Consider the following 25,415-nt stretch of genomic DNA (forward strand, 5'->3'; position numbering starts at 1 on the left):
CTGCACCCACACCCAGCATGGCTCTACCCTGTCTGCACCCACACCCAGCATGGCTCTTTCTGCACCCACACCCAGCATGGCTCTTTCTGCACCCACACCCAGCATGGCTCTACTCCTCTGTCTCCACCCACACCCAGCATTGCTCTACTCTGCGTGGACAGTAACAGGACCTCGGCCTACGAAGCAGGAGGAGGGCTCACACCTGACCTGCAGAGCTCTCCATTTCATCCTTTCAAGAGCTCTGAAGAGTGAGCTGTGAGCAGTGTTTTTCCCAGTAGCAGACCCACATGAAGGGTCTCAATTATAGACAACTGAATAACCAACTGAAAACACAGCAGTGCTGAAAATGGAAAAGAACAAAGGCCCTAGATTAGCAAGAGGCCACACCAAATTCACCAAGTTCCTGACACAATTACTGACATATGACAGATCATCAGATAAAACAAAGGCTGCAAAGGCATTTCTGCCATGTGACTGTTTCTGTCCCTCCTGCAGTGACACGATCTGACTATGGCCCTCAGTTGCATCTATGGTGGCATCTGCAAGAACTTATTCAGAGTTAATTACAGCCTTCACCACAGAGGCTGCCCCTCTACCATGCCCAGGCTCTCACCCGGTGCCTCATACACCCACTTCTCTCCTGTGAGGCAGTGGAGCTGTGTGCACGCCTTATATGTAGATAACTTTTAACAGAGGAGTAAGTCTCCAGCAATCCACTGCCCTTCGATCAAACTACAGGCAAGTGATTGCTGAGTTCCCAATTATGCTCAACCTTAAATCACTGTTTGTGCCGATTGCAGACCCAGCCCTGCAGGGAGTTGTGCAAAAGCATATATTTGGCAAGCTTTCAAACCACGGCAACAAAACATGTGCTGAGGAAAATGATTCAAAACATTAAGAAAGCAGTCATTTATTTTCGAAGGCCTGTTCACGTGAGACAGTAAGCTGCTTCCCAGAATAGGCGCCATCCATCAGGAAAGCCTACAGCCCAGCACACACTGGCTGGAGTGTGCCTTTCAGCTATCGTGGGGCGCTGGTGACTATTTATCATCCACATGCATCCAAGGTGGATAAGCAGGCTGGGTACATGCCCATAATGGTGCACAGCTGACAAAGCTCCATGCTTGAGAGCTGTATCCGAGGTCAGATGACCTCGCAGACCCTAGAGACATACCTAAGTTTCAGTATAGGCCTGTGAACACAGAGGAAGGGGACGGACAGTCAGGCTACCTTGATGTTGGATGGACATGATCCATTTCTAGATTTTTAAAAATGTTATGTTGAACAAGGAAGGCCATGGCTTCACATTTACCTGCTGGGAGGTCAATATGCGAAGAGGCTACAGGTACTTTTAGAAATCAGGCTCATTCAGCCAGCAAGCTAAGCTGCCACTCAGGAACGCCTTCCCAGTGCCTTTCCTGAGTAGCCCCTGGAAAACCATCTGTGCCATCTTCAGAGGCCGACTCACGTACCAATCCTACAGTAATCCCACCACTCGGCACCCCCTGTGAACTTCAACCTGTGAGCCTGCTTGAAGACAATGTATTACCAATAAACTGGAGGAGTGAGCAGCAGACGGGCCCTGTTAAACAAGCACAGTGATTAGTTCTCTCAGTCAGGGCATACAATAAGTTTAACAAATATTTAATCTCCTCAACCAATTTCAGGAAACAATCAGCCAACCATGGTACCAAAACCAGAGTGAGCCTGTCCAGGAACTGAACCTCTGGAGCTGCCATCTTAGGGGACAATGTAAGAGTCAGGGGTGTTATCAGACACCTCTAGGCATGACCCTGCAAAGATGAGAGAAATTATAGACATGTATTTATCTAGAACTCAATGTAAGTATGTCAGCCATAGAGAGAAAGGCTGGAAGAGCATGGCCCTTCCTGGTAGGAAACTCTTCTAAGACTTGGGGAAGAGACTGAGTGCGAGTGGGGACTATCCAGGGTGACACTCATGGCCCACCAACTCCAACCAGCATGTACAAAAGCACCAATCCCATTACCTCATGACTCATCAGAGGACTCAGAAGTGATCACTCCTGTTTGCCAGACAGCACCAAATTCACTGTACACACAAGTTCTAACAGGAGTAGGAGTTACATGGCCTTTCAACCCCGGGGCCACTGACCAGTAGCAGCCAGGTGTGTTGAACTAAGCCACCTTGTTAACTTCAAACACCATCCACCCTCGGCCCAGTCCTAAGTGATGGGATTTGATGGCATGATGTAACAGATTGCCCAGTGAGAGGGAAAGTTCACGAGGAACTCAGATTCCGGAGACCAATGGACACCAACTCTTCTCCCCACGTGCTGCTGATCTTAAACACATCCACTCACTGCCATGGGAAACCTGCGGCTGCTCTTCCAACAGTGGTCAACAATCTTGTTTAATCCCCTCACTGGCATACACAGCACTGACAAGTGGTCAGAACAGGCCAGCTGCTCTGTTCCCACTTTGTTCACTCCAAGTTCAACCTGGTTCCTAGCTGGGCAATCATAGCACCTGTATTTCCATGGCATTAGGCTCCAATCAAACAGGAGAATCTTCAGCCACCTCAGCTGATAAAATGACATTCCAAAGATGTCCCAAGTCTTCCCGCTCCAAGGAGCAGCAACCATGTCTCAGTTAGAAAAAACAAAAAGAGTCCATTTTACTATAGATTAACAGAGAAGACACTGTTTACAACCCAATCACTATAAAATGCCCTGATAAAGATAGCAACAAGAATGGAAACTCCCACCAGGAGCTTTTGCTCAGCAGTCAGGTCTCCCGAGTTTCACAACCCAGTTGCCAACTAGCACATTCAAGACCAGAGTGAGTACTTCAGCAGACAGTTTGGAGAGGCAGGATCTATCCAAAACTCTAAGTTGGAAATGTAACTTTTCTCTTCCCTGAGTAAGTTTTGTGTAAAAGGTCCAACTAGCTACGTGATCACTCTCACTTTTCCAAGTATCAACAGCTTCTATATTTTCTCCCCAGATCTGGTATTGTTGGGGGTGGGGGAGACTAAAAAGCCAGATGCTGCTAGCTGAGGTCTAGATTTCTGCCAATACCTGTATCTTAACAAATCTGTTTCCAGGCCAGAGTGACTGTTAAACCTGGAGTGTCCTTATCATACTCGACAGAGAGATATCACAGAAGCCACAAGAAATGGCTTCTGCCTCTGCAGAGTCAGGCCATGCTAGCTCCCTGGCCCCAGCCAGGAAGTCAGACACCTAGCAAGCTCATACCGTAGACAAGAAGCAGGGCATTAGCTCTCCATCCCGTCTGGAGTCGAGTGTCCACACGACACGTCCTCTGAGGGCAGCCTCCTTCCACACACAGTCAACAAGCTACCTGTGTTCTCCAGGCGTTTGACTGCTAGGAACACAGCTGAGGAAGGCAGACCTGAGAGCGCTCATGTGATGGGGAGGAGGCAGAAGCCAAGGTAAGGAAACAACTGCTTGACTAATAAACAAAGATTCAGTGTGAATGATGCAGACTGAATATGGCAGTGGCATCATCTTGAGGAGACGATCCTCGGAACGAGCCTCAGCTGGTACAGAGGAGCCAGCACATACAATCGAGAAAAGGCTGATGGCAAAGCTTTCCAGGTAGACAAAACAGGAAGTGCCTAAAAGAGCCATGTCTGATATGCTCCAGGTGTGGACAGCCTCAGTAACTAGAGGTTGAGTCAGTAAGTCGGGACGGGAGGCAGGGGATGTAGGGAGTCGGGGGAACAGGGAGAATGTGGAGGCAGACCAAAGGTACTCAAAGTATACAACTGCCACTCTCACTTCTGCACAGGGAGGCAAAGAGAGGCAGGGAGCCCAAGTAGGAAATGGAGCAGTTATCCAGCAAAAGAGGAGGAGACCTGGTGCTGGGTGGAGACGTACAGTCTGATCCAGGTTAGAGGGAAACAGGACTGACAGATGGATCAGATGTTTGAGATGGGGAAAGGCAAAATCATGGACACTCCAGAGTTCTAGCTTTAACCAATGAGTTTGTATAAACTGTGTATGTTGCTGGGCGGTGGTGGCGCACGCCTTTGATCTCAGCACTCGGGAGGCAGAGACAGGTGGATTTCTGAGTTCGAGGCCAGCCTGGTCTACAGAGTGAGTTCCAGGACAGCCAGGGCTATACAGAAAAACCCTGTCTCGAAAAACCAAAACCAAAACCAAAACCAAAACCAAAAACCAAAAAACAAAAAAACCCAAACCTGTTTCTGTTCTATGAGACAGGGCATACTCAGCCCAGGCTACAAACTCAGTTTTGCCTCAGTCTCCCCAGTGCAGGGACTGCAGGTGTGGCCCAGGCCAGCTTGCCCTTCATCTTCACTCCTGTGCTCTCTCACCAACACTGGTTTCAGCCCTCAGCAGCTTTTAACACAGATGCAGACTCCAATGCATTAGGCAGACCCTGCAGGAGCCGCCCCTCTCTGCCCACTCCCCTCCTTCCTGAAGAGCCTGGCTCTGAGGCCCTCCATCAGCAGCACCACTCACAGATCACCTTCCTATCACCAGGCATTTTAAAGCAGGTACTTTCTGTAGCTTGAGTTTATCACTGTTTAAAATGTTGTGCTAGTTAGCAGTAATTATGTAAATGCAAGCAGCCATTTCTATTTTTAAAAGGGAACTCCATTTAGCATTCTTACATCCTGAGATGTTTAAAATAGCTAGTCCAGTGGTGCCTTCGCTTTATTCAAACTGTTTGTGGGTTTAAATACAGGTTCAGCAGAAACCAAAGTAAGCCAAACATTTGCTTTCTATTAAATGTCTTAAATCAGAGGATTAAAAAACAAACTACATTTGATAGAAATCGGCCATCAAATCGGTGCCATGGCAGCATGCTGACTGCCAGACAGCAATGACACTGGAGAAAGAATCAATTTAGGGAAGGATGGATGGATTTCTTTAAACTCTTCAAAAAGGGAGAAAATACATTTGAGCAAATCTTTTAATTATAGCATCTTCCAAAGAACCTACAAAGCCTTTCTTCTTCCCAAACCTAATGCTTTTTAAAGGCAGCTCTGCCCCTTAATTCCACATGAAATATTCAGTACAGCATAATTAAATTTTATTCCGTGCTATTTTTACTGGGTTCACTGAAATAGAGGGTGCTTGCATCTTTAAAACAAACTTCCCAGCAACTTAGCTTGCACAGTGAATAGCTGGTTCTCAAAACTCAACTTAAAATGCAAAACCTACTTTAAAGGCCTCTGTAAGTGCAGGGCCGTCATGCAAGCATTGAAAAGAAAGACTCGGTCCCAGGTTCCACCAACCTTCACACAAGCTACCGACCTACCTGTTTCCCTGTCTTTGCCACAGGCACCAAGCAGCTCAGATCTTCATTCCCAACTAGACTCTGCTCACTTTCTGGTATCTCTGTGGTGGGAAAGGTGACAGACATGTAGACAGGCGCCACCTGTGGCTTCACTATTTGGATGACCAGTTCTTGGTAAGTGGGGAGTAGGCCTGATGGTTTGGAGTTTTTATACAAACTGAAATTGTAATCATTCTTCCAGTTAGGATCAGGAAGTGGTTACAGAGTTCAACACAAGAGAAAGGGAAGTGTTAAGAACCTCAAATGGTAGGCTGGACAGCTCATACTGCAAACGTAGAAGGCACTATGGCCATTCCCATAGGAGGAAAATAACTCACTGTTGATGTAAAACTCCCCTAGGAATCTTCATCCTGGATTCTGGCAACCTGAGACTGTCTCTGTTATAGGATTACAGAGTTCAAAGTTCATCCATTCCAGCAGACTGTCTGATGTTTTATAAAGATAGCACACAAACCAACAACAATCACAATCTGCACAAGGGACACTAGAAATTTTAAGGACAACCACCAGAAAGTGATACTGGACAGCTCTCCTGAACCTCTGGTGCCAGACTACAACAGACAGACTCCAGACATGTTTTCAGCTTCGATGAAGCCAATAGGCTTTCAGAGGATCAAAACTTAGCGCAATCCAGCCGTCTCTGTAAAGCCACCTTTCCTAAAGACTGAAAAGGTCTTCATGGCACACATCTTTCATCCCAGCATTCTGGAGGCAGGGGCAGGAGGAACTCTTGAGTTCAAGGTCTGGTGTACATGCTGAGTTCCAGGATAGCCAGGGCTACAAAGACTATTCCAAAATAAAAAAGGTGGCACTCAGGAAGTGAAGGCAGGGAATCAGAAACTAAAGACTGTCCTCAGTTATACAGCAACTATAAAACCAGCTGGAGCCAAATCTCCAAAGAGCAGAAGAGCAAAGCGACAGATGCTACCTACCAAACTTACCACCATGGCTGATACTTGAAGCCTCAAAGTTGTGGTAACGTGTGCTGTTACCACAACTCTCAGTATAAGGGACTCTGCTGAGCTGTTCTTAGAAATGGACATAAACCAAAAGCAAAGAAGAGCAACGCACATGACAACAGTATTTAATTTTCGTAGGACAGTAAGGGGTAGAGTATTCTAATTTATCTAACACACGGCCACCTCTGTCATACATGCAAACATCTCTGGGGATGCTCTGCTGTTTCCATCCACATTCTAACACTTCTCTAAGACGTTCTGCTATCTTCTCAAGAACTTACCCTTGCCGAGTATCTCTTTCAAATAGCTCAGTGGCACTTACAAAAAGATGCTGCACATCTCTCTGCTGCCGAGGTTTATCTGCAGCACAGCATGCACCCAGATTAGAGTTGCTAAGCCTCAGGGAAGCAGCCCCAGTTACTCTGGAGCCATTATGATGCCCATGGTTCAACCCAGCCATCACTTACAGATGAGCCCGTGATGCCTTAGCCCTGGTTTCTTCAAGCCTAACAATGTCAATTCCAGAACAGGTGATAACAGTCTAGAAGAAGGGAACTGCCTACAGGGCATCAAAGAATTATTATGCATGAACAGCCTGATGTCAGCACGATTCTCAATGCAGAGGACAGCAGCCTTTTCAAACCGGCATGTTATAGGAGCTATGTGCTAGAGGTGCTGGGCTGCTTGCACAATGGTTAGGACCAGGGTCTGTGTTCTCACTGTGACCCTCCACCATATCAACCCCTGATCCTCTTACATCATCTGGCTCATGAAAAAGAGACAAAGCTCTCCCTTCTCATCCTTAGCATGAAGAAGCCAGGTGACAAGTGTCTGGCATGTCACTTTCTTAAACTGAAGTACATAAGCTTCAAGGGGTTTCCATGCATTTCAATAAATGTACTAACATCAGCTAGCAGACTAGATTAGGATGTGCGTTAAAGGGGTTTGAACTGAAAGATTTTTTACCTTTCTAAAGAAACATTTGGGGATCATTTACTCGTTTTGAGAGCAGACATACTTCTACATTGTCTTCAATCTAAGTGTATGAGAGAGAAGCAGCTAAGAGATTACAAAAATGCAGCACTGGACATGATGCCACCCCTCTCTCCTTAGGCTGCACATATCAGTAAGAACAAAAAATAGGGAGAATACTTACACATTAGATGCTGGAAAATCGCAGAAAGTGTTTCTAGCATCAAATAGCCAGAGACATGGAATGAAGCCAAAATAGAAGGTGGTCTGGGACAAGTGCCAGATCTACCTGCAGTGGAAACTCAGGTACTGAAGGCAAACATTTCAGTGTCCAGCCAGATGCTAAGTGGACACCAAAACCCAATTTGACCCAGGTGCACTGATTATAAAGACACTCTTCACGAAAACCCAGCAGCATCAAAGTGGTGTGTGTGAACTCAAGTCTCATCTTTGTAACTTTGTCGTTAAATTATGAAGCTAACCCAAAATAAGGGTGTTTTTTTTTTTAAATTGTCTTTTATGTACCAAAGGCAGAGCTTGCTGTTAAGTGGAGGAAACGTCTTTCTTCAGCAGCCATGCAGGAAGGTTGATCTGATGGGCCCTCAAGCCCATCTTTTAGCTCTATTCTCTTCAGGGTCTGACACACACACTGGGCTTCCTCCCTACTTCACAATGGTCCGCATAAGGCAGAGCCGCGTCCCCAGGCCCTAAGGTTGGACAGAGCTAGAGACAGATTCAGTGTCTGCTCTACCTGATGCCAAAATCCAGAGTAATAGAATCTCGCCAGGGGACCTCAGTGGGAAAGCTGGCTCCAGAGAACACCAGGGGAGTAAATAAGGCCATGAAGATCTACCTACCCACCACGTTCGGGCCAAGCTGTGCCTGTAGATCATACAAAGCTAGCAGGGAGTACTTTTTCTTAATCCAAGTACTGACAGCAATGCCCCTTCTCGAAAAGGCAGAGTAAGGAATGCATCTAAAATTATTTCATAGATCCCCCCTGGGAAATCTAAATGCCTGCATATTTTCATAGAGCAAGCCCATCTGAGAAGTCCCTCACTCAGAGCTCTGCTTTCAAGTTGAATGAAGCTGATGCTAAGTCAACCCCATGGCCCAGGCTTAGTGGAGTAACTGACAGGCATGAAACACAAGAAAAAAGGCAAAATTTGAGTGGGTGTAAATCAGCAACCAAGCAACCATTCAAAATAACATGGAAAAGCTGACAAAAACAATCTCCACGTAAAGTGGCTCCTCTATCAAGGCTCCTGGGTCAAAGTCCCTCTGCCTGATGTCCTCTGTGTACCAGCAGAGGGCACTAACTCAAGCCATCACTCTTTAAAAGCTTATGATATATAATTTAAACTACAGGAACACTGAATGAGAACTAGATTTTAAATGGATGAAGTGCTAAATATGTGATTTTAACAGTGACTTAAAACAATCTGAACCCCATAAAACCTAAAGGTGTACACACACACACAGAGAGAGAGCAGAAGCATATGTACATATGTAAATAACAGTAAGCCAATCAGATCTTTAGAGTGATAAAAAGACATTTCAAAATAAAAGCAGACATGAAGAACTTCACTTCTCTTCCATCTTTGGCCCATGCGATCTGTAACCTGGTCTGCCTCTCCCAGCTCCTTTCACACAGGCATATAACAGGAGCACCAACCAAGAAAGACGAGTTGGTTTCTTAATCTGAGAAGTTTGATGAATCAGAAAGGAGACGTTGACCGTAACAAAGTCACAGTGCACTTTAAGGGGAAATTCAACCCCTCTAAGAATGAAGAGCATGTAGTGGTGTTCACCATGTCCTGGGTTGCTGTTCTAAACGAGTTACCTCACCCTTACCCTGAATCCTCCACCAGGATTTACTCATACACACAATTTTGAGAGGGGTCTGTGAGCTCTGCCTCATTTCCTGCAATTATATTCTCAGCTCAAAAACTATACCACTTCTTACGCTTCCATTGGAGGGAAAGGTCACATTCAAAATCACTGAGTGACATGCCTGGTGTGAAGAGCACCATGTAACAGCTTCAGCTTCTGGGCTTGCTGTGTGATTCAGAAAGGTCTGGCCTGTGCTTTCCTTAAAATGGCTGAGTCTGGTTTGACTGAACCAAGTGAGGAAAACTTGGGTTTGATTGGCTCTCTGTCATGGTTTTAGTTGACTGCTTCTGTGTGTAATAAAGTTTACAACTGAGATGCACAAAGCTGACAGGTGATAAACTGCCCTAGAGAAGTTTGGCTCTGCACACCTGTCCTCACAAGCCACCATCACTACAGACTCACCTTGAGACAACGGCCCACATCACAGGAGACTGGCTTCTTAGTCTGTTACAAAACAAAAACTCAAGAGTTGCAGGAGTAATATTGGTATTGTGACCTCCACAGATACACAAAGGACAGAGATGGAGAGTGAAGGCTGCTGGGCCAGGACTTATGTTGTTATTCTCTACATGCGGACATGCATGCTTAACAACTGGCCCATGGGTACTCTGGGCAACATAGGAATACCACAGAGTGCACCTACCCCATAGACTAAGCCAGTCCTGGGACCACAAAGTCTTAACCTCTCATGAGGCGCTAAGTGTGTGTAGTCTACTGACGGCCAAAATGCTATTACCTCCAGCTCCACTTGTCCTGGTAAATGTCTGCTCACTAGACAGCCCCTGAACTGTCACTGGGATCACTAGATACCTGAGGACATGATTCAGGGTCTCTGCTGCTTTTCTACATTCCTGGACTCTCCTCAGTGACGGTCGGTCATGCTACCCCATGCCAGTGAAGTGACTCACATTCGAATCTGCCTGCTGCTGCTACACAGGCGTCATGAGCACAACACACAGTGGCTCTGCAATTCATAATCCCATCATCTTGGCTACTCTGGCTTCTTGTATCTCCCTGAACTAGCTACAAAACAAGACTTCCTACATACATTACCATTTTCAATGGCGTATAGCACATAAACAGCAAATTAAAGTCTGAGAAAGGACGCAACACTAGTGGCCCACTAGTTCACCGAACAGCATTTATTGATGTAACAGGAGCTGCCCTGTGTGCTGGAGACAGAGACAGCAGCAGGCCCTGCTCGCATGGAGCTTCCATTCTTTGGGAGGCAGTAATGCACACATAAACAGGTCATTGCTGTGGTAATAAGAAAAGGAAAGTTTGCTGGGGGCAACAGGAACACAGGGCGTATGTGCTGCCAGCCACTCCCCAAGATAAGTGGCTGCTGTACTCTTTCAGTCACTCTGGATGAAGTAAGAATAGGTCACTGGAATCTATTTCGTTTTTAGTAACATTCAGTTCATATAAACTTAGGGTTTAAAGTACAATTAATTTACTAATATAACTGTCCTGAAGAAAACATGGAGCTGGCAGGATGGAAAGCTTTCCCTATGCGCTCTGACGACTTCCTCCCATGTATCAGCCCTCATGGCTCCAGCTCTGTGGGTCCCTCTTCTTGCTGCGCCCATGAACAAGTGTGTGGTGAGAGCCTGAAATAAACAGGTGTGAAATGGGTCAAGACCATCGCTTCTATTTCTGTTTTTAACTGAAGAAAATGTGCCCCATTTCCAGAGGCAGAGAAGGAAGAGAACATGGAAGTAAAGGCCAACTGACGTATATTTTAAACACACGTGAGCATGTATATGTACATATGTCACCACCCCACACATGACCTATTTCCCTAAGATAATTAAAAATTGGGCCTTACATAAATGTCTTTTTGACAATGTTACAGTATAACTTTTATTAAACTATATCTCTGAGAGACCACAAACCTTTTAAAAATCAAATTAAAAGTTCAAAGATATCAAGGTCCAAGCTCAATTAACACTAATTTTACAAGAATTTTTTACTTACTCTGCATGTTCAGCACACTCCTAGAGTTTTTGTTTTGTTCTGACATGGCATCCCAGGGGAACCATTAAGTACAATGAGCTCTCTAATTCAGATGAACATGTCTAAGTACATTCTGATAGAGCAGACAATACTTTGAGAGGCTGCCGTGCTAGAGTGTGTCTGTGATGCATAGCACTGAGAAGGCCGACTTAACTCCCAGCACCTCCAACTCGGCACCGCAGGCCAGTTTCCCAGGTTAGAAAAATACAGTATTTCAAAAGGACCCTGAATGCTTAAGTCAAGGACACTTCTTAATCAATGTAAGGTCTTACCAAGCTGCCAGTGACTTCCACTGTGACCCTGAATCTACCACAGAGCACAAATGTGCAGAAGGGAAGCCTCAGAGAGAGACCTCTGCTCCCCTCACTCGCGAGCGACAGCAAGCAGCACTGAGCGGCAGGCAGGGAAGAGGAACACTAGGCCCACAAGTCATGAGACACATGAGTGAAAGGCGCATGGCTGCCTCTCAGCCCTCACATCAGCACAGTGTCTACAGGACTGTGCTGTTCAGAGCTTACGGGGAGTCCAAGGCCCTCAGCACCAGGCTATGCTCAGTGCACCATGGGCCTGAGTATGAAGAGGATCCATGGCCTTCTGCAGGTCAAAGTCCTCAGGACCTATTTCCCCAGGTGTTATTCAACTAAATTAGCAACTTGAGCTATCAGGATAAATTGAAGATTTCAACATAAATCACATGTGCATACACTGTGACATCTCTGGGGTCAGACAGTAGCTTCTGACTTGTTTCCATTGCTCTCTGCACATCTGCTTTCTGCTACCAAAATCTTAAGACCTGCATAAACAAAAACAGCATTTTATTCTTCTCTTCTCCACAGAATTGTAAAGTTTCCTCTTACCCGAGGGACTTCACCCCATCGTTTCTCCCACCCCCCCACCCTGATTCCTTTTCTCACCACCACATGCTGGTGCCAGGCTAGGCTCTAAGCAAACAGAAAGAGGGAGGCCTAGCACCAGCTCCAGAGAGCTAAGTCACTGCATGAAAGAGATTGTGACAATACACTGTGGTACAGGCCCTCATACTGGGGCCACACCTGCAGGAATTGGGGTCAACTGTACTGAACAAAGCCTGAGAAAAGGGTTCATGAGAAGGGGACCCCAATTGGCTTGCAGAAGCTGAGGAGGAGGAGGTTGGGCTGGCGCAGCAAACAGAGGGCAAAACAGAAAGGGGGTAGGGGGTAGGGAGTAGGGTGTGGATCAAGAGGCAAGCAAGGTCCCGCTGGGTGGGGACACACTGTCAGGGGCCAGGGCTATGGGTTTGGTTATCAGGTGTGTACATGGACTCTCTGAAGAAGACAAGGGACGGGGCACGCACCTGCCTAAGGAAGAGCAAACACCAGCAAGTTTTTAAAAATAAATAAATCACAAGTTTAAATGTTATACCTGCATTTTTTTTAAAGCACTCTAGTAGCCCAGCTCTAAATTAAAAACAGTGAACAAGGATCACCCACTTTCCCAGTCTAGACAAACTGACCTTACTTTCAAGACGACAATTCCATGCACGCCATTTAAGTACCTGTGCTAACAGCCTTTCAAACCCTGAGCCTCTGGTTTTCTCCCACGGCTTGTGACTTACAAGTGACAGAGAAGGCAGCCCTTCTTCTGCAGGGCCCACTGAAGTCTACTTCTCCTCAAGATTTTCGCATGAAGAGGTGAGTTTCTACCCCTAACCCTCTTGGTGGTGAGGAAGGACCTGAACAAGCTGCAGTGAAGCCTGCCTACCAGCGCTCCCCCTACCGTGTCTCCAGCTGGCTCTGGTGCCCTCGGCCTTGCCCCCACTCTCACTAGGGGAAGGAGAGTCTGAGAGCGCTGATGTAGGAGTGAAGTTTCATTATTTCTAAAACATGTTTCTTGAGCTTTTTTTTTTTTTAATGCAAGAATACATTTGGAAACCAAGAGCTCTCTACCAACATTGGAGCCCGGGCCTGACAGCCTGCAGACCTGTGCATCCCTCACTCTCTCTCTCTACACACAAGCTGTAGATCTGTGCATCCCTTACTCTCTTTTCACACAAGCTGCTACTAAAGAGCACATAACACAGAGAGCTCAAAATGGGCTCTTCCTAAATACCGTGCTCGGAAGATCCTGACAGGGATTCCTAGTTAATCTTAATATTGCAGAGAAAAAAGAAAAGGGGGCTTAAGCTAACCTTAGGGTTGACAAGGAGTGGCCGCAGACGAAGTCTGCATTACCGCTGGCATGAAAAGCAACATCAGAAGGAGCAAGGATAGACCTGCAGGCTAGCTCACCTTTTCCCAGCTTTTAAGACTAAAAAATAGTTTCTACACAGAATCAATTTTTATTAATCTTCAAAGACTCAATGTAACACAAATATGCATTTACACTAACTTGTGCCCATGCAGATATAAACTATATAGTGGCTAAGCTTCATGGCAGAAGGCTGACCTGGGCCTTGTCAAAAGAACCAAAAAGGACAAAGAGAGTGTGCACACTGCTGTGTGCACCACACAGAAATGCCCCGAAGCTGCTAAAACGCTGGCTTCTGTGGGGATTCAAGCACCTTCAAGACTGTTGAGCTAAGTATTACTAACTGAATTTGAGGGATTTGAGGATTACGCCAAAATAAAGATCAGCATCTAAGGATACATGGAAATAAAGACAAGACTCCAAAGGCTACTCCCCCCTTGGGAGAACTGTCAGAAACACTCACAAGGGCAACGCCTTTATTAGCCGCTCCAGGAAGGCCTTGTCTGAATGAAAGCAGACGGGGGCACCAGAAAGCCACCATGTAAGGAAGAGCCTTCAGAAATGATGGCCTCTGTTTCTGGTGTTACTATGAGAAATTCTGAGCCCAGAATTTCAGTGGGGAAGACTAGCCCTCAGATCACAGGGATGTTCAGACCCACCCCACAGCAGAAGCTTGAATCAGGGCCCCTAAAACACCCATTCACAGACATCACACCTACTGGGTGGAAGGAAGGCAGCGCAGTCTACTAAAGCTCATTTCATTCTGACTTCTTTAAAGCTGCTCCTAAGACTGTAGGTAGACGGTCTCCCTGAGGCCTATGTCTGAGCACAATCACCCCTCCAAAGTTCCATCTGCATGTACCACTGAGCGCCATGGACACCAGCACTTCCTGCCTGCAGCCTGCTCCTCCCTCTTTGGCTCTGAGCCAGCACCTTACAGTCCTCATCATGTGTGCTCTCTGTAGAACACTCAGCTCCTCCACTGAGCACCACTCACAGCAGCCTCACCTCAGGTTAATTCATGGATACTCCAGTCCTGGCCTGGCCTGCACTTAGCTCCTGAAACCAGAACCCAAAACTAGCGCTCAGCTTTCTACCCTCTTACTTTTACCTGAAGCTGCTGGTACTAGAGTTTCCCCACAGCTCTAATGAGCCAGAACCCGCCCTGCCACCAGTGACTCCTCGGCGGTGTCCTGCTTGAACCTTAGCCAAATCTGACAGATGACCGCACTGTTTCTAAGGCCTTCTTGGATACCTTCTCTGTTTGTTTCTTCGCTCATTCTCCTTCTCCTTGTCACTGGTGGTTCAGGAGCCCATGCTCAGACCTGTCCATCTATGATCCCGCCCTGTAGGACTCCACCCTACAGCCTCATCACTTCCAGGCAGCACAGCAATGCTAATGATGCTCCAAGTTCTAGCTCTAGCAGAGCCTCTCCGGAGTTGGACAGACACATGACATGCTTCTAACACCTACAGCAGACAGCTTTAAAACTCATTTGTCCAAATCACACCTCAGATACCCTCCTTGTCCTTCTTCTTCACCCGCCATTCCCATAGTCTTCCCAGTTCAAGGAGCTGCATGCTTCCAGTTTCTCTGAGTTCAATGTTGACATCACAACTCCATGAGAATCCCATGGATCAGCTCTCACTCAAAAACTCCTCAAGCCCAATTACCCCATACTGCATCTATCCAAGCCACGTTCATTTCTTCCCCTACTGGGCTGCCTGATTCTAGTCTCCTTCAGTCATTGAGTAGCAGAGCTTTCTAAAAAGGGCCTGAGGCAACTACATGGTCTGCTGGGCTGAGCTACACAGCTCAAACACAGCGTCTGACGGCCCTTCCTTAGTGAGATCTGCCTTGCTGGTCACTGTGTGGCTGAAACAGATGCATGAGGTAACGGGGCTCTCTCCCAACAGGACTACAACTAAACCTCAATTGTGAAGTGGAAGAGTATCACCCATGTTCTTCATTTATTTAAAAATGTGAATGGCATCTGAGCTTGCTGCCTGTACTAAAGTGAGCAGAGGGATACTGTACACTGTATACTAGACTCTGCCCTACAGTTGGGCAGAAGGATCAGGAGGGTGCAACCAGAAAGAGTCGGCTATCCAGCTAGTGACTTGCCTCATACCTGTAATCCTAGCACTCAGGAGGCTAAGGCAGGACATGGGTACACATATAACATCAGCTTGGATCAAGGAGTGACATTTTATCCACTGCCTTTAAAAAAAAAAAAAAAGCAAAAAGCACCCCATTTTGGGTAGGTTTGTAGATGCTGTCCCTCGCTGAAGAAATGAGTGTCTTTGCTACCTTGAAGCAAGACATATGCACCAGTTTCCAAGTATCAAGAGTTTAACTTTACAAGCTTGAGGCCTCCTACAATCTTAAACTATGTGCTCAAAAGTTAAAAAAAAAATTGGGGGCTGGAGAGATGGCTCAGCGGTTAAGAGCACTGACTGCTCTTCCAGAGGTCCTGAATTCAATTCCCAGCTACCATATGGTGGCTCAAAACCATCTGTAATAGGATCTGATGCCCTCTTCTGGTGTGTCTGCAGACAGCTACAGTGTACTCATATAAATAAAATAAATAAATCTTTAAAAAAAATTTTTTTTTGTTCAGTCTGCCAGGTTCAAATTCACAAATGTACAAAGCTGACTGAAATCACTAGCATTGACCTACACAGGTCACGTGACATTTTCTGGATACTACCATGATCTGAACAAACACCACAGAACAGCTCACCAAATACTGAAGTCTCGCAAGCAGAGACAGACGAATTTCCCACCAGCCCTGAGACAAACATTCTGTTTAAAGGATATACCAGGTCCTGTGGGCAGCAGAGGCCCAAGAGGTCACAGGGAAATGTCATGCACCCCATGAGGACCTGCCCACTTCCCTGTACTGCTCTGGCTTCCTGTGATGGTCATGGGAGGGAGAGAGGTCCTGGGAGGTCCTGAATAGTAGTAAGATCTAGAGAGGTCTTTCTGTTAGCCTTTGTGGTCGTTGTATGTTTTAGATTCTGCACTTGATTAACCATTAAGGTCGCCGTGACATAGCAGAGGCCTGCTGTGAGGCAGGCAGCATAAGTCACATCTCAATTCTGCACTGCTGTACCGTGGCAACACCTGAAGCACCAGGATGCTGCTGCTCTACTTTAACACTGTATTTAGCTGATGATCCTAAATAACACTCTGTCAGCTTTTGTAACCCGGCACAAAACCACACGCCTTGTGATCTACCAGCTGGGCTACGGTAATGCCCTTGACTGGAGGCTTAAAAGCCTTGGTCAGGACGTCCCTTTGATGTATTGTCTTTCCCTATCAGACTGCAATGATTACCCCCAGATGTGTCATCACATAGAGTGCTACCAAAATTAGATTACGGCCAGCTAGTGAAACTCCCTCTCCCCTTGCAACCACCATGGAGGCTGCTGCTCTTGCCTTTGTCTGCAAGATGGAGACGATGCAGCTCTTAGGTTTACAGGGTGCCGGGATAAGAACCATCTGCTGGTCTGGTATTTCTTTAATTAAAACTTTAATTACAGATATATCTCTGCACAGATACGTGCAGTCTATCAGCTCCTGTTCTTAATTACCTGCACTAATGAGAAATGAAGAGCTTGCGTTCGCTGAGTGTCTACTATGTGCAGGAACATGTGCCAGAGGCCTAAGGGGAGCCGGGGCCCAGCAGGCGAGACCCAGAGATAAGACTTGGGCCAGGAATTTCACCTTTTCCTTGACCTGTCCTCCTGGCACCATCTCTGGAAAGATGAAGGATCTACACAGAAGGGGAAGGACTGCAAGTAAAGATCCAGCCACTCCCACAGGACTATGGCCACCATCTTCTGGGGGAGTCAGCAACTTCAAGATGCTGCTGTTTCCACAACACCATCCTCTTTATCAACACCCTTCGGCTTAGGCAGACCTTGGTGGGGAATGACACAGAGCACTTCCCACAGCCACAAGGGCAAAGACCATCAGGAGGGCCTCAAAGGTCACCAGGTGGCACCTAGACCAAAATACTCAGAACTAGAGACTCACACAGAACCACACAGTCCAGACCAAGACCGCTGTTTCCCTCAGAATCACCTAACCTTATGTCACTCGCTCTTGTGGAGGGAAAGTGGAAGATTAATTACCCTAACTATTCCACCAACTCTGCTGGAGGCAGGCAGTTAATAGCAAGTATCTGTGCTGCCATGTTTGCTGGTCCACCCTAACAGGACTGGTGAGCAGCAGAAGAGGCTATGGGTGTGAAGGCCTTCCCTCTCTAGATTCCTCACCACCAAAACAAGGGGTTCAACAGGGATGATCACCCCTTACAGTTTAAAAGCTTACAGAGCAGCAATGTAGATGCCCAAAGTAAGAACCCTCCAAGACAGCAGCAGCTTACCCTAGTGCCTAAGTGACACTGGCCGGTGACTTAGAAGCATGGTGTTTCTCAGTCTACTGAATAAAAGCCCATATGGCAAATTATCAAAGTCCTCAAGATGAACAAAATCAGGATAGATGACCACAATCACAGCCTAATGATATTCAGGCTAATGAAGAGTGGCACCTACTCTTTTAAAAAACAGATAACCAAAATATACTTTTAAAAGTCCATTGGAACATCTACTATGTGCTGAGACCCCTGGAGGATTTGTAAATATATTACATTGTAATAACAGATACATTGTCAACATCAAGGATTTTATTGGGGGGGGGGGGGGGGAGGACCAGTGTAGAGCTAAAGAGGAAGAGAGGAGAAAGAAAAACTAAATGTTCAAGACATGAGAGGAAAGGTGGCAGAAGGAGGAAATAAGAATGGCCCTTGCTGTGCTTAGTTCTAACTGTTTACTACAACCTAACACCTAGGAGGATGGTCTTGATGAAGAACTGTCTAGACTAGGTTGTCTTGTGGGTACATGGGTCAGGGACTATCTTGATACCTTAATTAATATGAAAAGACCCAGCCTGTAATGAGTGGGCAGCTCATTCCCTGACTCTTAAGTACCTTAGTACCGAGCGCCAGCCGGGCACTCCGTTCAGTGTGTTTGCTACTCTCAGCTCTAGTGAGGACCTGATGTGACTACAGCTGGAAGTTTTGAGCTGAAATAAACCCTTCTCCACCCCACCCCACCAAGATGCTTTCTGTAGGTGTTTTGGTTTCATATCACAGCAACAGAAATGAAGCCAGAGATCTGCTTCAGGAACCTTGGACCATAAGCCCAAGCCTGGCTTCTGTGATAGCTTCTCACTCAGGGCTGTTTTGCAGAGCAATTGGTGGTGGTGGGGTGGGGGGGGTTCAGGCACTGGCTAGGATTGACTAACATCTAATTCAGCAGAGAGAGCCATTTTAGTTTGCAGTGTAACCTGCTCTGGAAGTAACAGTATTGGCCATACATTCCAGGCAGACACACTTCCATGTGTGCAAATAATTTACCCGCTTTTTTCTTTCTTTATAAAATAAACTTCCAAGATTTCTGATCAGTGGTTCTAAGCTAGAATATGATCTGACCAAAAGTAGACCATTTATCCCAGTTTTAATCAACTATGCAAGGAACTCTCCATACACAGCCAGGATTAAGAAAGCCACTGTTCCCAGTGAAGCCTTACTAAGCTTAGGGCAGTTCTGTTACTGTCTGATGACTGAGGGAAGACAATGAACCCAGCTGAGGCCCTGTAGCCAAAATAGCAAAGCTGTCTTGTGCAAGGCAGCAAGTGTCAGTGACAGCTGCTCTCAGGTGGCAGCTCGGGAGCACCAGGGCCTCGAGCCTGGGAGTATGGAGACCTGAGCACCAGCACACTCTTGCAAGCCTCCTACCTCCTAGGTAAATCTGACGATTAAATGTGTAGGCAGTCCTGGAATGTAGATAGTACCGGGAAGGACACATGATCCATATTCTCACACATGGTGGCAGTGAGGTCATTTCCCTTGATTTAAGAGGACACTGGAGACTTGTGCATTGAGAAAAACACTGGGCTGCTCACCACCCTGACCCCCAATGTGCTGGCTGCTCACCACCCTGACCCCCAATGTGCTGGCTGCTCACCACCCTGACCCCCAATGTGCTGGCTGCAGGGCTTACCAAGGAAGAGTAAAGGGCGAGTTCAGCTAACCAGGCAGACAGTGGCTTTGCCTCTTTACTCTTCTTTTGTCTCCAAAGTCCAAAACAGGTAAACAAAAGAACCTTAGAAAAAGTAACAGTAGGAGGTGAGGGCTCCTGGAGGCTGGACTGAGAGCTCTGCCCTGAGCTTGCCTCTGCTGTAGATGGCCTTACTCACCATGTCTGTGGTCTTCTGTTAGGACTGAGGAGGGAGGGCTGGGCCCACTTGCCCGCACTGCACTTAGCACTGCTCTACAGACCTCACACACAGACTGCTAGAACTCACCATGATCCTGTGAGTGGGTGCTATCACTGTCACCCCATTAAAGAGGCAGTAAACTCAGGAATAGGGCGGCTATGGAATGTGCTGCAGTCACAACACTTGGAAGAGGCCAAGGTGGGATTCGAACCTCAGCAGCCTGGCTCCACAGCCATGGTCCTGGCCCTTCACCACGGGGTTCACTACCACTGCCTCTTGGCACAGCCATAGGATGAGGTTCAGTTTCAAAAGCACCTTTCTTCTGAGTTCTCAGTGTGTTTCATTTATCCTCCCAACAACCCTAAAAAAGCAAGTAGGAGACATACAGTATCTGTATTTCATACACATTACAATGGAAGTAGCAAGAAAACGGCTTACAATCTCCAACCTGGGCAGCCAAGCTCCTAATTCCCTGTTTTCAACCCAAACTCCTATCTTCTGAAGTCTCTTGAGATGTAGTTTTTTAGCTCTGTGGAACTGCCTTAACAGACACGGATAGCATGTCCAGGCCTTCACAGTGAGAGCAGACTCTCCCTCAGACACCAATCCCCTTAGGGAGTCACAATTACATAAACAATATCCATAGAGCTCACAACCTGGTGCAAGCGCTAAGTGACAACCCACAGCTACTTTGTTCTAACATAAGTTACTAGCTCTCTGAGACAAAAATAGGTTACTAAGCAGCTAGCTTTAGAGAAAAATCAAATTTATTTAATCACAGTGACAGTGAAAATATTTCCCTTCTGCCATCTATTAACGTATTCTCGGCTCCTATCAGATGTATGAATAAAGTACTAGACTCTAGAGAGCCAACTCTGTCAACGGGGAGCCTGAGACTCCCTTGGGGACCATCAGGCAGCTGGGAGGAGAGGAGGTGATGGCACCATCACCTGCCACTCAGAGTCCACCAACTCTTATGCCAAGGGCATTGCTTTGCTGCTGAAGGACACAGCACCCAAAAACCAAATGGCACAACTAAGATGGGGGCGGGGAGACTTTGGGGAGAAGGAAAATACCCCTGCTCAACTGTGCAGTGCACTATGGTGAGAGTTGCTTTAAGCACAACAATAGTCCAGGTTCAGTCCCCCAACTCCCAGGACAGGTACAGTCCAGGAGACTTTATCTATTTCTTAACTCTAGTGTTCTGCAATTCTGTGACAAGAAACCCAGCAGGCAGGCCAGAGGCAGTGTTGCAAGGATGTAGGTGTAACTGGCAACAACAAGCTCTGATGCCCGGGAAGGACTGAGCTCCACTTCAATGCTCATCTAAAAGTTTCAGCTGTGTGCACCTGAAGTGCACTCAGTGTCAATGGGTGCTCCCTGGCCCGGCTAAGAAGTCACATCTGGGGAGTGGTACTTAATCTGTTCTAAGAATTAAATATGGCTCTGAAGCTTGTTCATTTTCATTTTTTAAGATAAATGCAAAAACAAAAAACAAAAAAACAAAAAACAACCTGTATTAACTTGAAAAATAATTGTAAGGACAAATGGTGTAAATCAACCTGGTGTGGGGTCCATCAGAGCTGACCAGATTTCAGCAAAGACAAAAAACATCGTGGATCAGTAAACCATCGATTTCTCGTATGTTTAAAAGATGTAGATTATTACGGAATGGAGAGAGGTGAGACTTAATGAGATAACTGTATTCTTCTAGCCTTATAATGACGTTAACTTTTTCTCTCAGTAAAATTTGAGAACACAAAACATAGTTCAAAATATGGCATTGAAGAGAACAACAATTGCAATTGCTGCTGTCTCTGAGGGGAGGTGGCAGAGCAGTGTGAGGCTGTGAGGGTGCGCGTGCATGGGAGGGGTGGGGTGGGAAGCATGTATATGTGAGCAACATGGAAACATCAGCTAATTCATAGTTTTTGCAAAGCATGGACAGAAAAGGAAATACCCTACATGGGGAATGCACTCATTAAACTTAAATTTTAAAAAGATGAAAACACAGATTACATTTTATTCTTAAAAATCAAAATGAATTTAAATACAGAAAATGAAGACAGCATTTTGCAACTTTATCACTCAAAAGAGAATCTCTACTTGAGGAAATCAGTGTGCTGCAATTGGAGAGATGAAATGTTACAGCTTGTACACCAAAATTAAAAATGAAATTAAATTAAAAAATGAAATGGTTACCAAGGTAATGCAGGTCAGGGGATCAAAGGTGAAGGGTCACACATTATTAAAAAGAAATCCAAAAGGGCGGCTGCATCATGATCTCTGCAAAACAAAGGAGCTCCAGTAAGTTCAAGCAGCATCTCCCAGACAACAAGCAAGCTCAGCATCTCCCAGACAACAAGCAAGTTCTCGCGGCTCTCCCTGAAACTCAGCAGTCGGCCCTGATTCCATGGAGAGCCATTTTTATCCCGGTACAAAATCAAATTTTAATCATCTATTACCAACCAAAAAAGAAAACAAATATTTAACCAATCATATTAAAGCCTCAAATGTTTCCAATTGGAAGTGGCTAGGAAGTGCTGGCATTTCATTCCAGTTGGAATCCAGAGCCTGTTTTCTGGAAATGACAATGTTTGATAAGTTGCCAATATATCAGGAATCTAATTAGGTCACAGCATGGTGAGTTGATTTTCTTTCTTTCTTTCTTTCTTTCTTTCTTTCTTTCTTTCTTTCTTTCTCTTTCTTTTTTTCCTTCTCCTCAAGGAATGAGTTCCAAAATTGAGTTTTTGTAAATTTCTTTCATTTGAAGTAGCTGCATAAAATTCCCATTATTGAAACATTTAGTATAACAATGTTCTAGAAGACAGTAATAAAGTGATACATGATAAAATAAACTGTATAACTATACCTATTAAGTCTGTTCCCACATTCAACTTTCACTGCATAAGGGAAAGGACATTTTAAGCAAAATAACAGCTTGCTATGTCTGTTGGAATCATACAGTTATCAGGAGCCTGCCATGAGGAAGGGGACCAGGGCATGAGGAGGGATCCGACAGGCTTCATTTCTCAACCAGTGTTAAACTTCCTGAGTTCCATTAACAAACTGATTCATGTTCCTACAGAGAACAGCAAAGTCAAGGCTTTGTTTGAAATTTAACTACCACCTAGTTGTGACAGTAACTGATGGCCACAACAAGCTGAATAGTGACATGGCAGTAAATGCTCACTTCCTGAAAATTGATCAGCACAGACAAGTATCCTCACTGTCTTTACTTTGAAAACTAAGCCCGAGCAGGTTGTTTCCTCATTCAGGATCCAGGGTCCTTATGCTGACCAGACAGTGCCTAAGAAGCCCTATGCACATTGGCCGCCGCCCTAGGCAGGCAAAGAGCAGCTGACGGAGGGAACTTGGTGTGGTGAGCACTCCTGAGAACCTTACCAGCACTTCCACTCTCCCCCCACCTTAGTCTCATGCCGCCACATCCAAAACTTGAGTTAACCCCACTGAACTCACCTCCCCATATCCTTATATTTTAAAACACAGACAACTGTCAAAAGGATTTGTTAAAAAGAATAAGATATTCCTTCTAGTGGCTTATGGCAATCAATAAAACAATTCTATGAATGCCAGTTTTTGCTTCCTCTGATTAGGTTTTGTTAAAATAACTGCAGATCGCATGCACTGGATTTCAGTGTGTTAGTTAGCGCCTTATTAGTGCCTTAAGGCCTCGTCTCTAACACCACACTCTCCCTTAAGCTGCAGAGCTATGAAAAGTAAACTAGCATTCCGTTTGGAACACTCATCTCCCACAGCCGGGCACACACACATTTGCTGCTGGAAGGCATACAGGCAACAGTGAACACTGCAGAAGGAATCAATACCCCATCAAAACGATGCACATGGTACTTTAGTGGCATCATTACTGAAACCATTTCCGCACGTTTGTAACAAAAGGCAAAAAGCTAGCAGTGTGGCATTAACTCAAGTTTTGTTTTCCTAGACTACTTTATATTAAAAAGACCAGACCTGTTCAGATCAAGTACTGCATGTAACACATCCACTATTAAACATATATTCGTAACATCTTCTTGACAATGACTTCTAGATGCTTTTTAAAAGTCTGCTAAAGCATTCTTAAAATCCCATACCTTACAGAAACAGCTCCCCGAATTTCTGCCTATTATTCATGAGTCCTAGCCAGAAGTGTTAGGCCAATGTGACTTCCAAGTTGTCAGGGGCTCCCTAGCACACCCTGACCTTCCGTGGGAATGGACTTGTGCTTCCTATCTAAACACACAGCAGTTCTGACAGCCTTTGAAAGCACTGTGCCCTTGCAGACAGACAATCCAGATGGTTTTTAAAATAACAATCAATTAAAAATTGTAACCAGTGTTTTCTGGTTTGGAGAGAAGGTAAGACTGGAGGGAGTTTACTATGATTCTAACAAGTACCTAAATCAGCACTCAGGAAGGTAAAGGGTCCACGCTACCACTGCCAGCAAAGACTCAGCACTAGATCCAAGATGTGGAGAGCAGCTCTAAAACCACTGGACCTGCTGAGGCCAGCATGGGATACATTCTCTCAAGGGGTACTCCAGACAACAGGTCCGCTGGGCACCTACTTGACCCAACACCATCATTCTGGAACACAAGCTCTAGGAGGTTCAGAGCTCACCCAAGGAGCTAGTGCTAGTCTACACTGGAGCTAATGTGTTTTCCCTTTGGAGTTTTCTGCCTTTTAGACCATTCCCAGGCCTCAAGCAGCAATAGACCTCATGAACCAAAAGTACCAATCTTCCTTTTCTTCTCCAGAAGCCTCCCTCGCCTTCACTAAAGCCACAGTCAGCTCGTGATAAACAGCTCAGCAAAGTAACAGGACAGACTCAGCAGTTGCTACGGACGAGAACACGCTCCCAGCTAGGGAACCGCATCTCAGGGAAACTTTACAGAGCTACAGTTTGTCTTTCCACAACTAGTAAGAGAATTAAACAGCCAATGCTCAGAACCTCTAACCAGCCTCCAAAGCCTTCTGTGTGTCCTTGATCTAAATCTATCCACCTACTGCTAGCAGGATGCCCCAGGGACTCTCAGCTGACTGTCGGGGACATGCTTATGAACAAATTCAATTCCTTTTCTCTACAAATCTCTCAGACAGAGCAAAGGCCTGCTAGAGGAAAGAGGTACTGCCATGTCTCCCTTAGATGTTCTGAAGTAACAAACAAGGAAGAACTGGGAAGAAATGTAAAATAAAAACACAAGAAATTCAGAGTGAGGGAGGGTATGAGAGAACTGAAGAAGCCCATTGAAAGAGAACCCTAGACATTTTTCTGGTTCTTTGCAAAGTGACTATTAACACTGTTGTGTAATGCTTTCCCCAGCAGACACAAAGTCCAGCAAGCACATGTACTGATTAAAGAGACAATCATCAAAAAGCTGATTAAGGTGATGGGACAAATTTTATTGTTTTTAATCTACAGCTATAAATATATAAATCCCTGTGCGACTGCGTAGCATCAAAGGTACCTCTGCCATATCCAGCTTTTCAGTTAAAGTGGAGGTTACAATTCTGTTACCAGTTCATGATATGGTCTGTCTGAGTTTGCCCTGCATGGTACAAAGAGCCACTTCAACACCAGAAAGAGAAGTGGTTGACTTCTATATCTGCAGTCCCATTTTCACAATCCCTGTGTCTACTGTCTCCGTGTTCACAGTCCCCATATTCACAGGCCCTGTGTCTGTACTCTCCGTGTTCACAGGCCCCGTGTCT

At 45.8% G+C, this 25,415-nt stretch overlaps 1 protein-coding gene across 24 annotated transcripts in view; it reads right to left on the reverse strand.

The window, feature by feature from the left end:
- The window catches only part of Camta1 (calmodulin binding transcription activator 1), an 858,665-nt gene that overhangs the window by 761,197 nt on the left and 72,053 nt on the right, over positions 1 to 25,415 (reverse strand). Inside the window, exons 4-7 of one of the 24 annotated variants that reach the window (XR_004121206.1) lie at positions 21,885 to 21,968; positions 19,894 to 20,043; positions 11,872 to 11,960; positions 10,627 to 10,761 (exon numbers count right to left, since the gene is read on the reverse strand). The exons of 12 other annotated variants lie outside the window; for them this stretch is intronic. Coding sequence is in view for 6 of the 12 variants with exons in the window: in XM_031379575.1 (XP_031235435.1) it covers positions 19,466 to 19,567; positions 19,894 to 19,971 (180 nt within the window). In the remaining 6 variants the exon portion in view is untranslated. Of the gene's footprint in view, positions 1 to 202; positions 10,762 to 11,871; positions 11,961 to 19,465; positions 20,044 to 21,681; positions 21,971 to 25,415 lie in introns of those variants that run through there. 11 more of the 24 variants (XR_004121204.1, XR_004121203.1, XM_031379575.1 and 8 more) reach the window with 11 other exon arrangements.

Source organism: Mastomys coucha, unplaced genomic scaffold, assembly GCF_008632895.1.
Source record: "Mastomys coucha isolate ucsf_1 unplaced genomic scaffold, UCSF_Mcou_1 pScaffold18, whole genome shotgun sequence".
Taxonomy (NCBI): domain Eukaryota; kingdom Metazoa; phylum Chordata; class Mammalia; order Rodentia; family Muridae; genus Mastomys; species Mastomys coucha.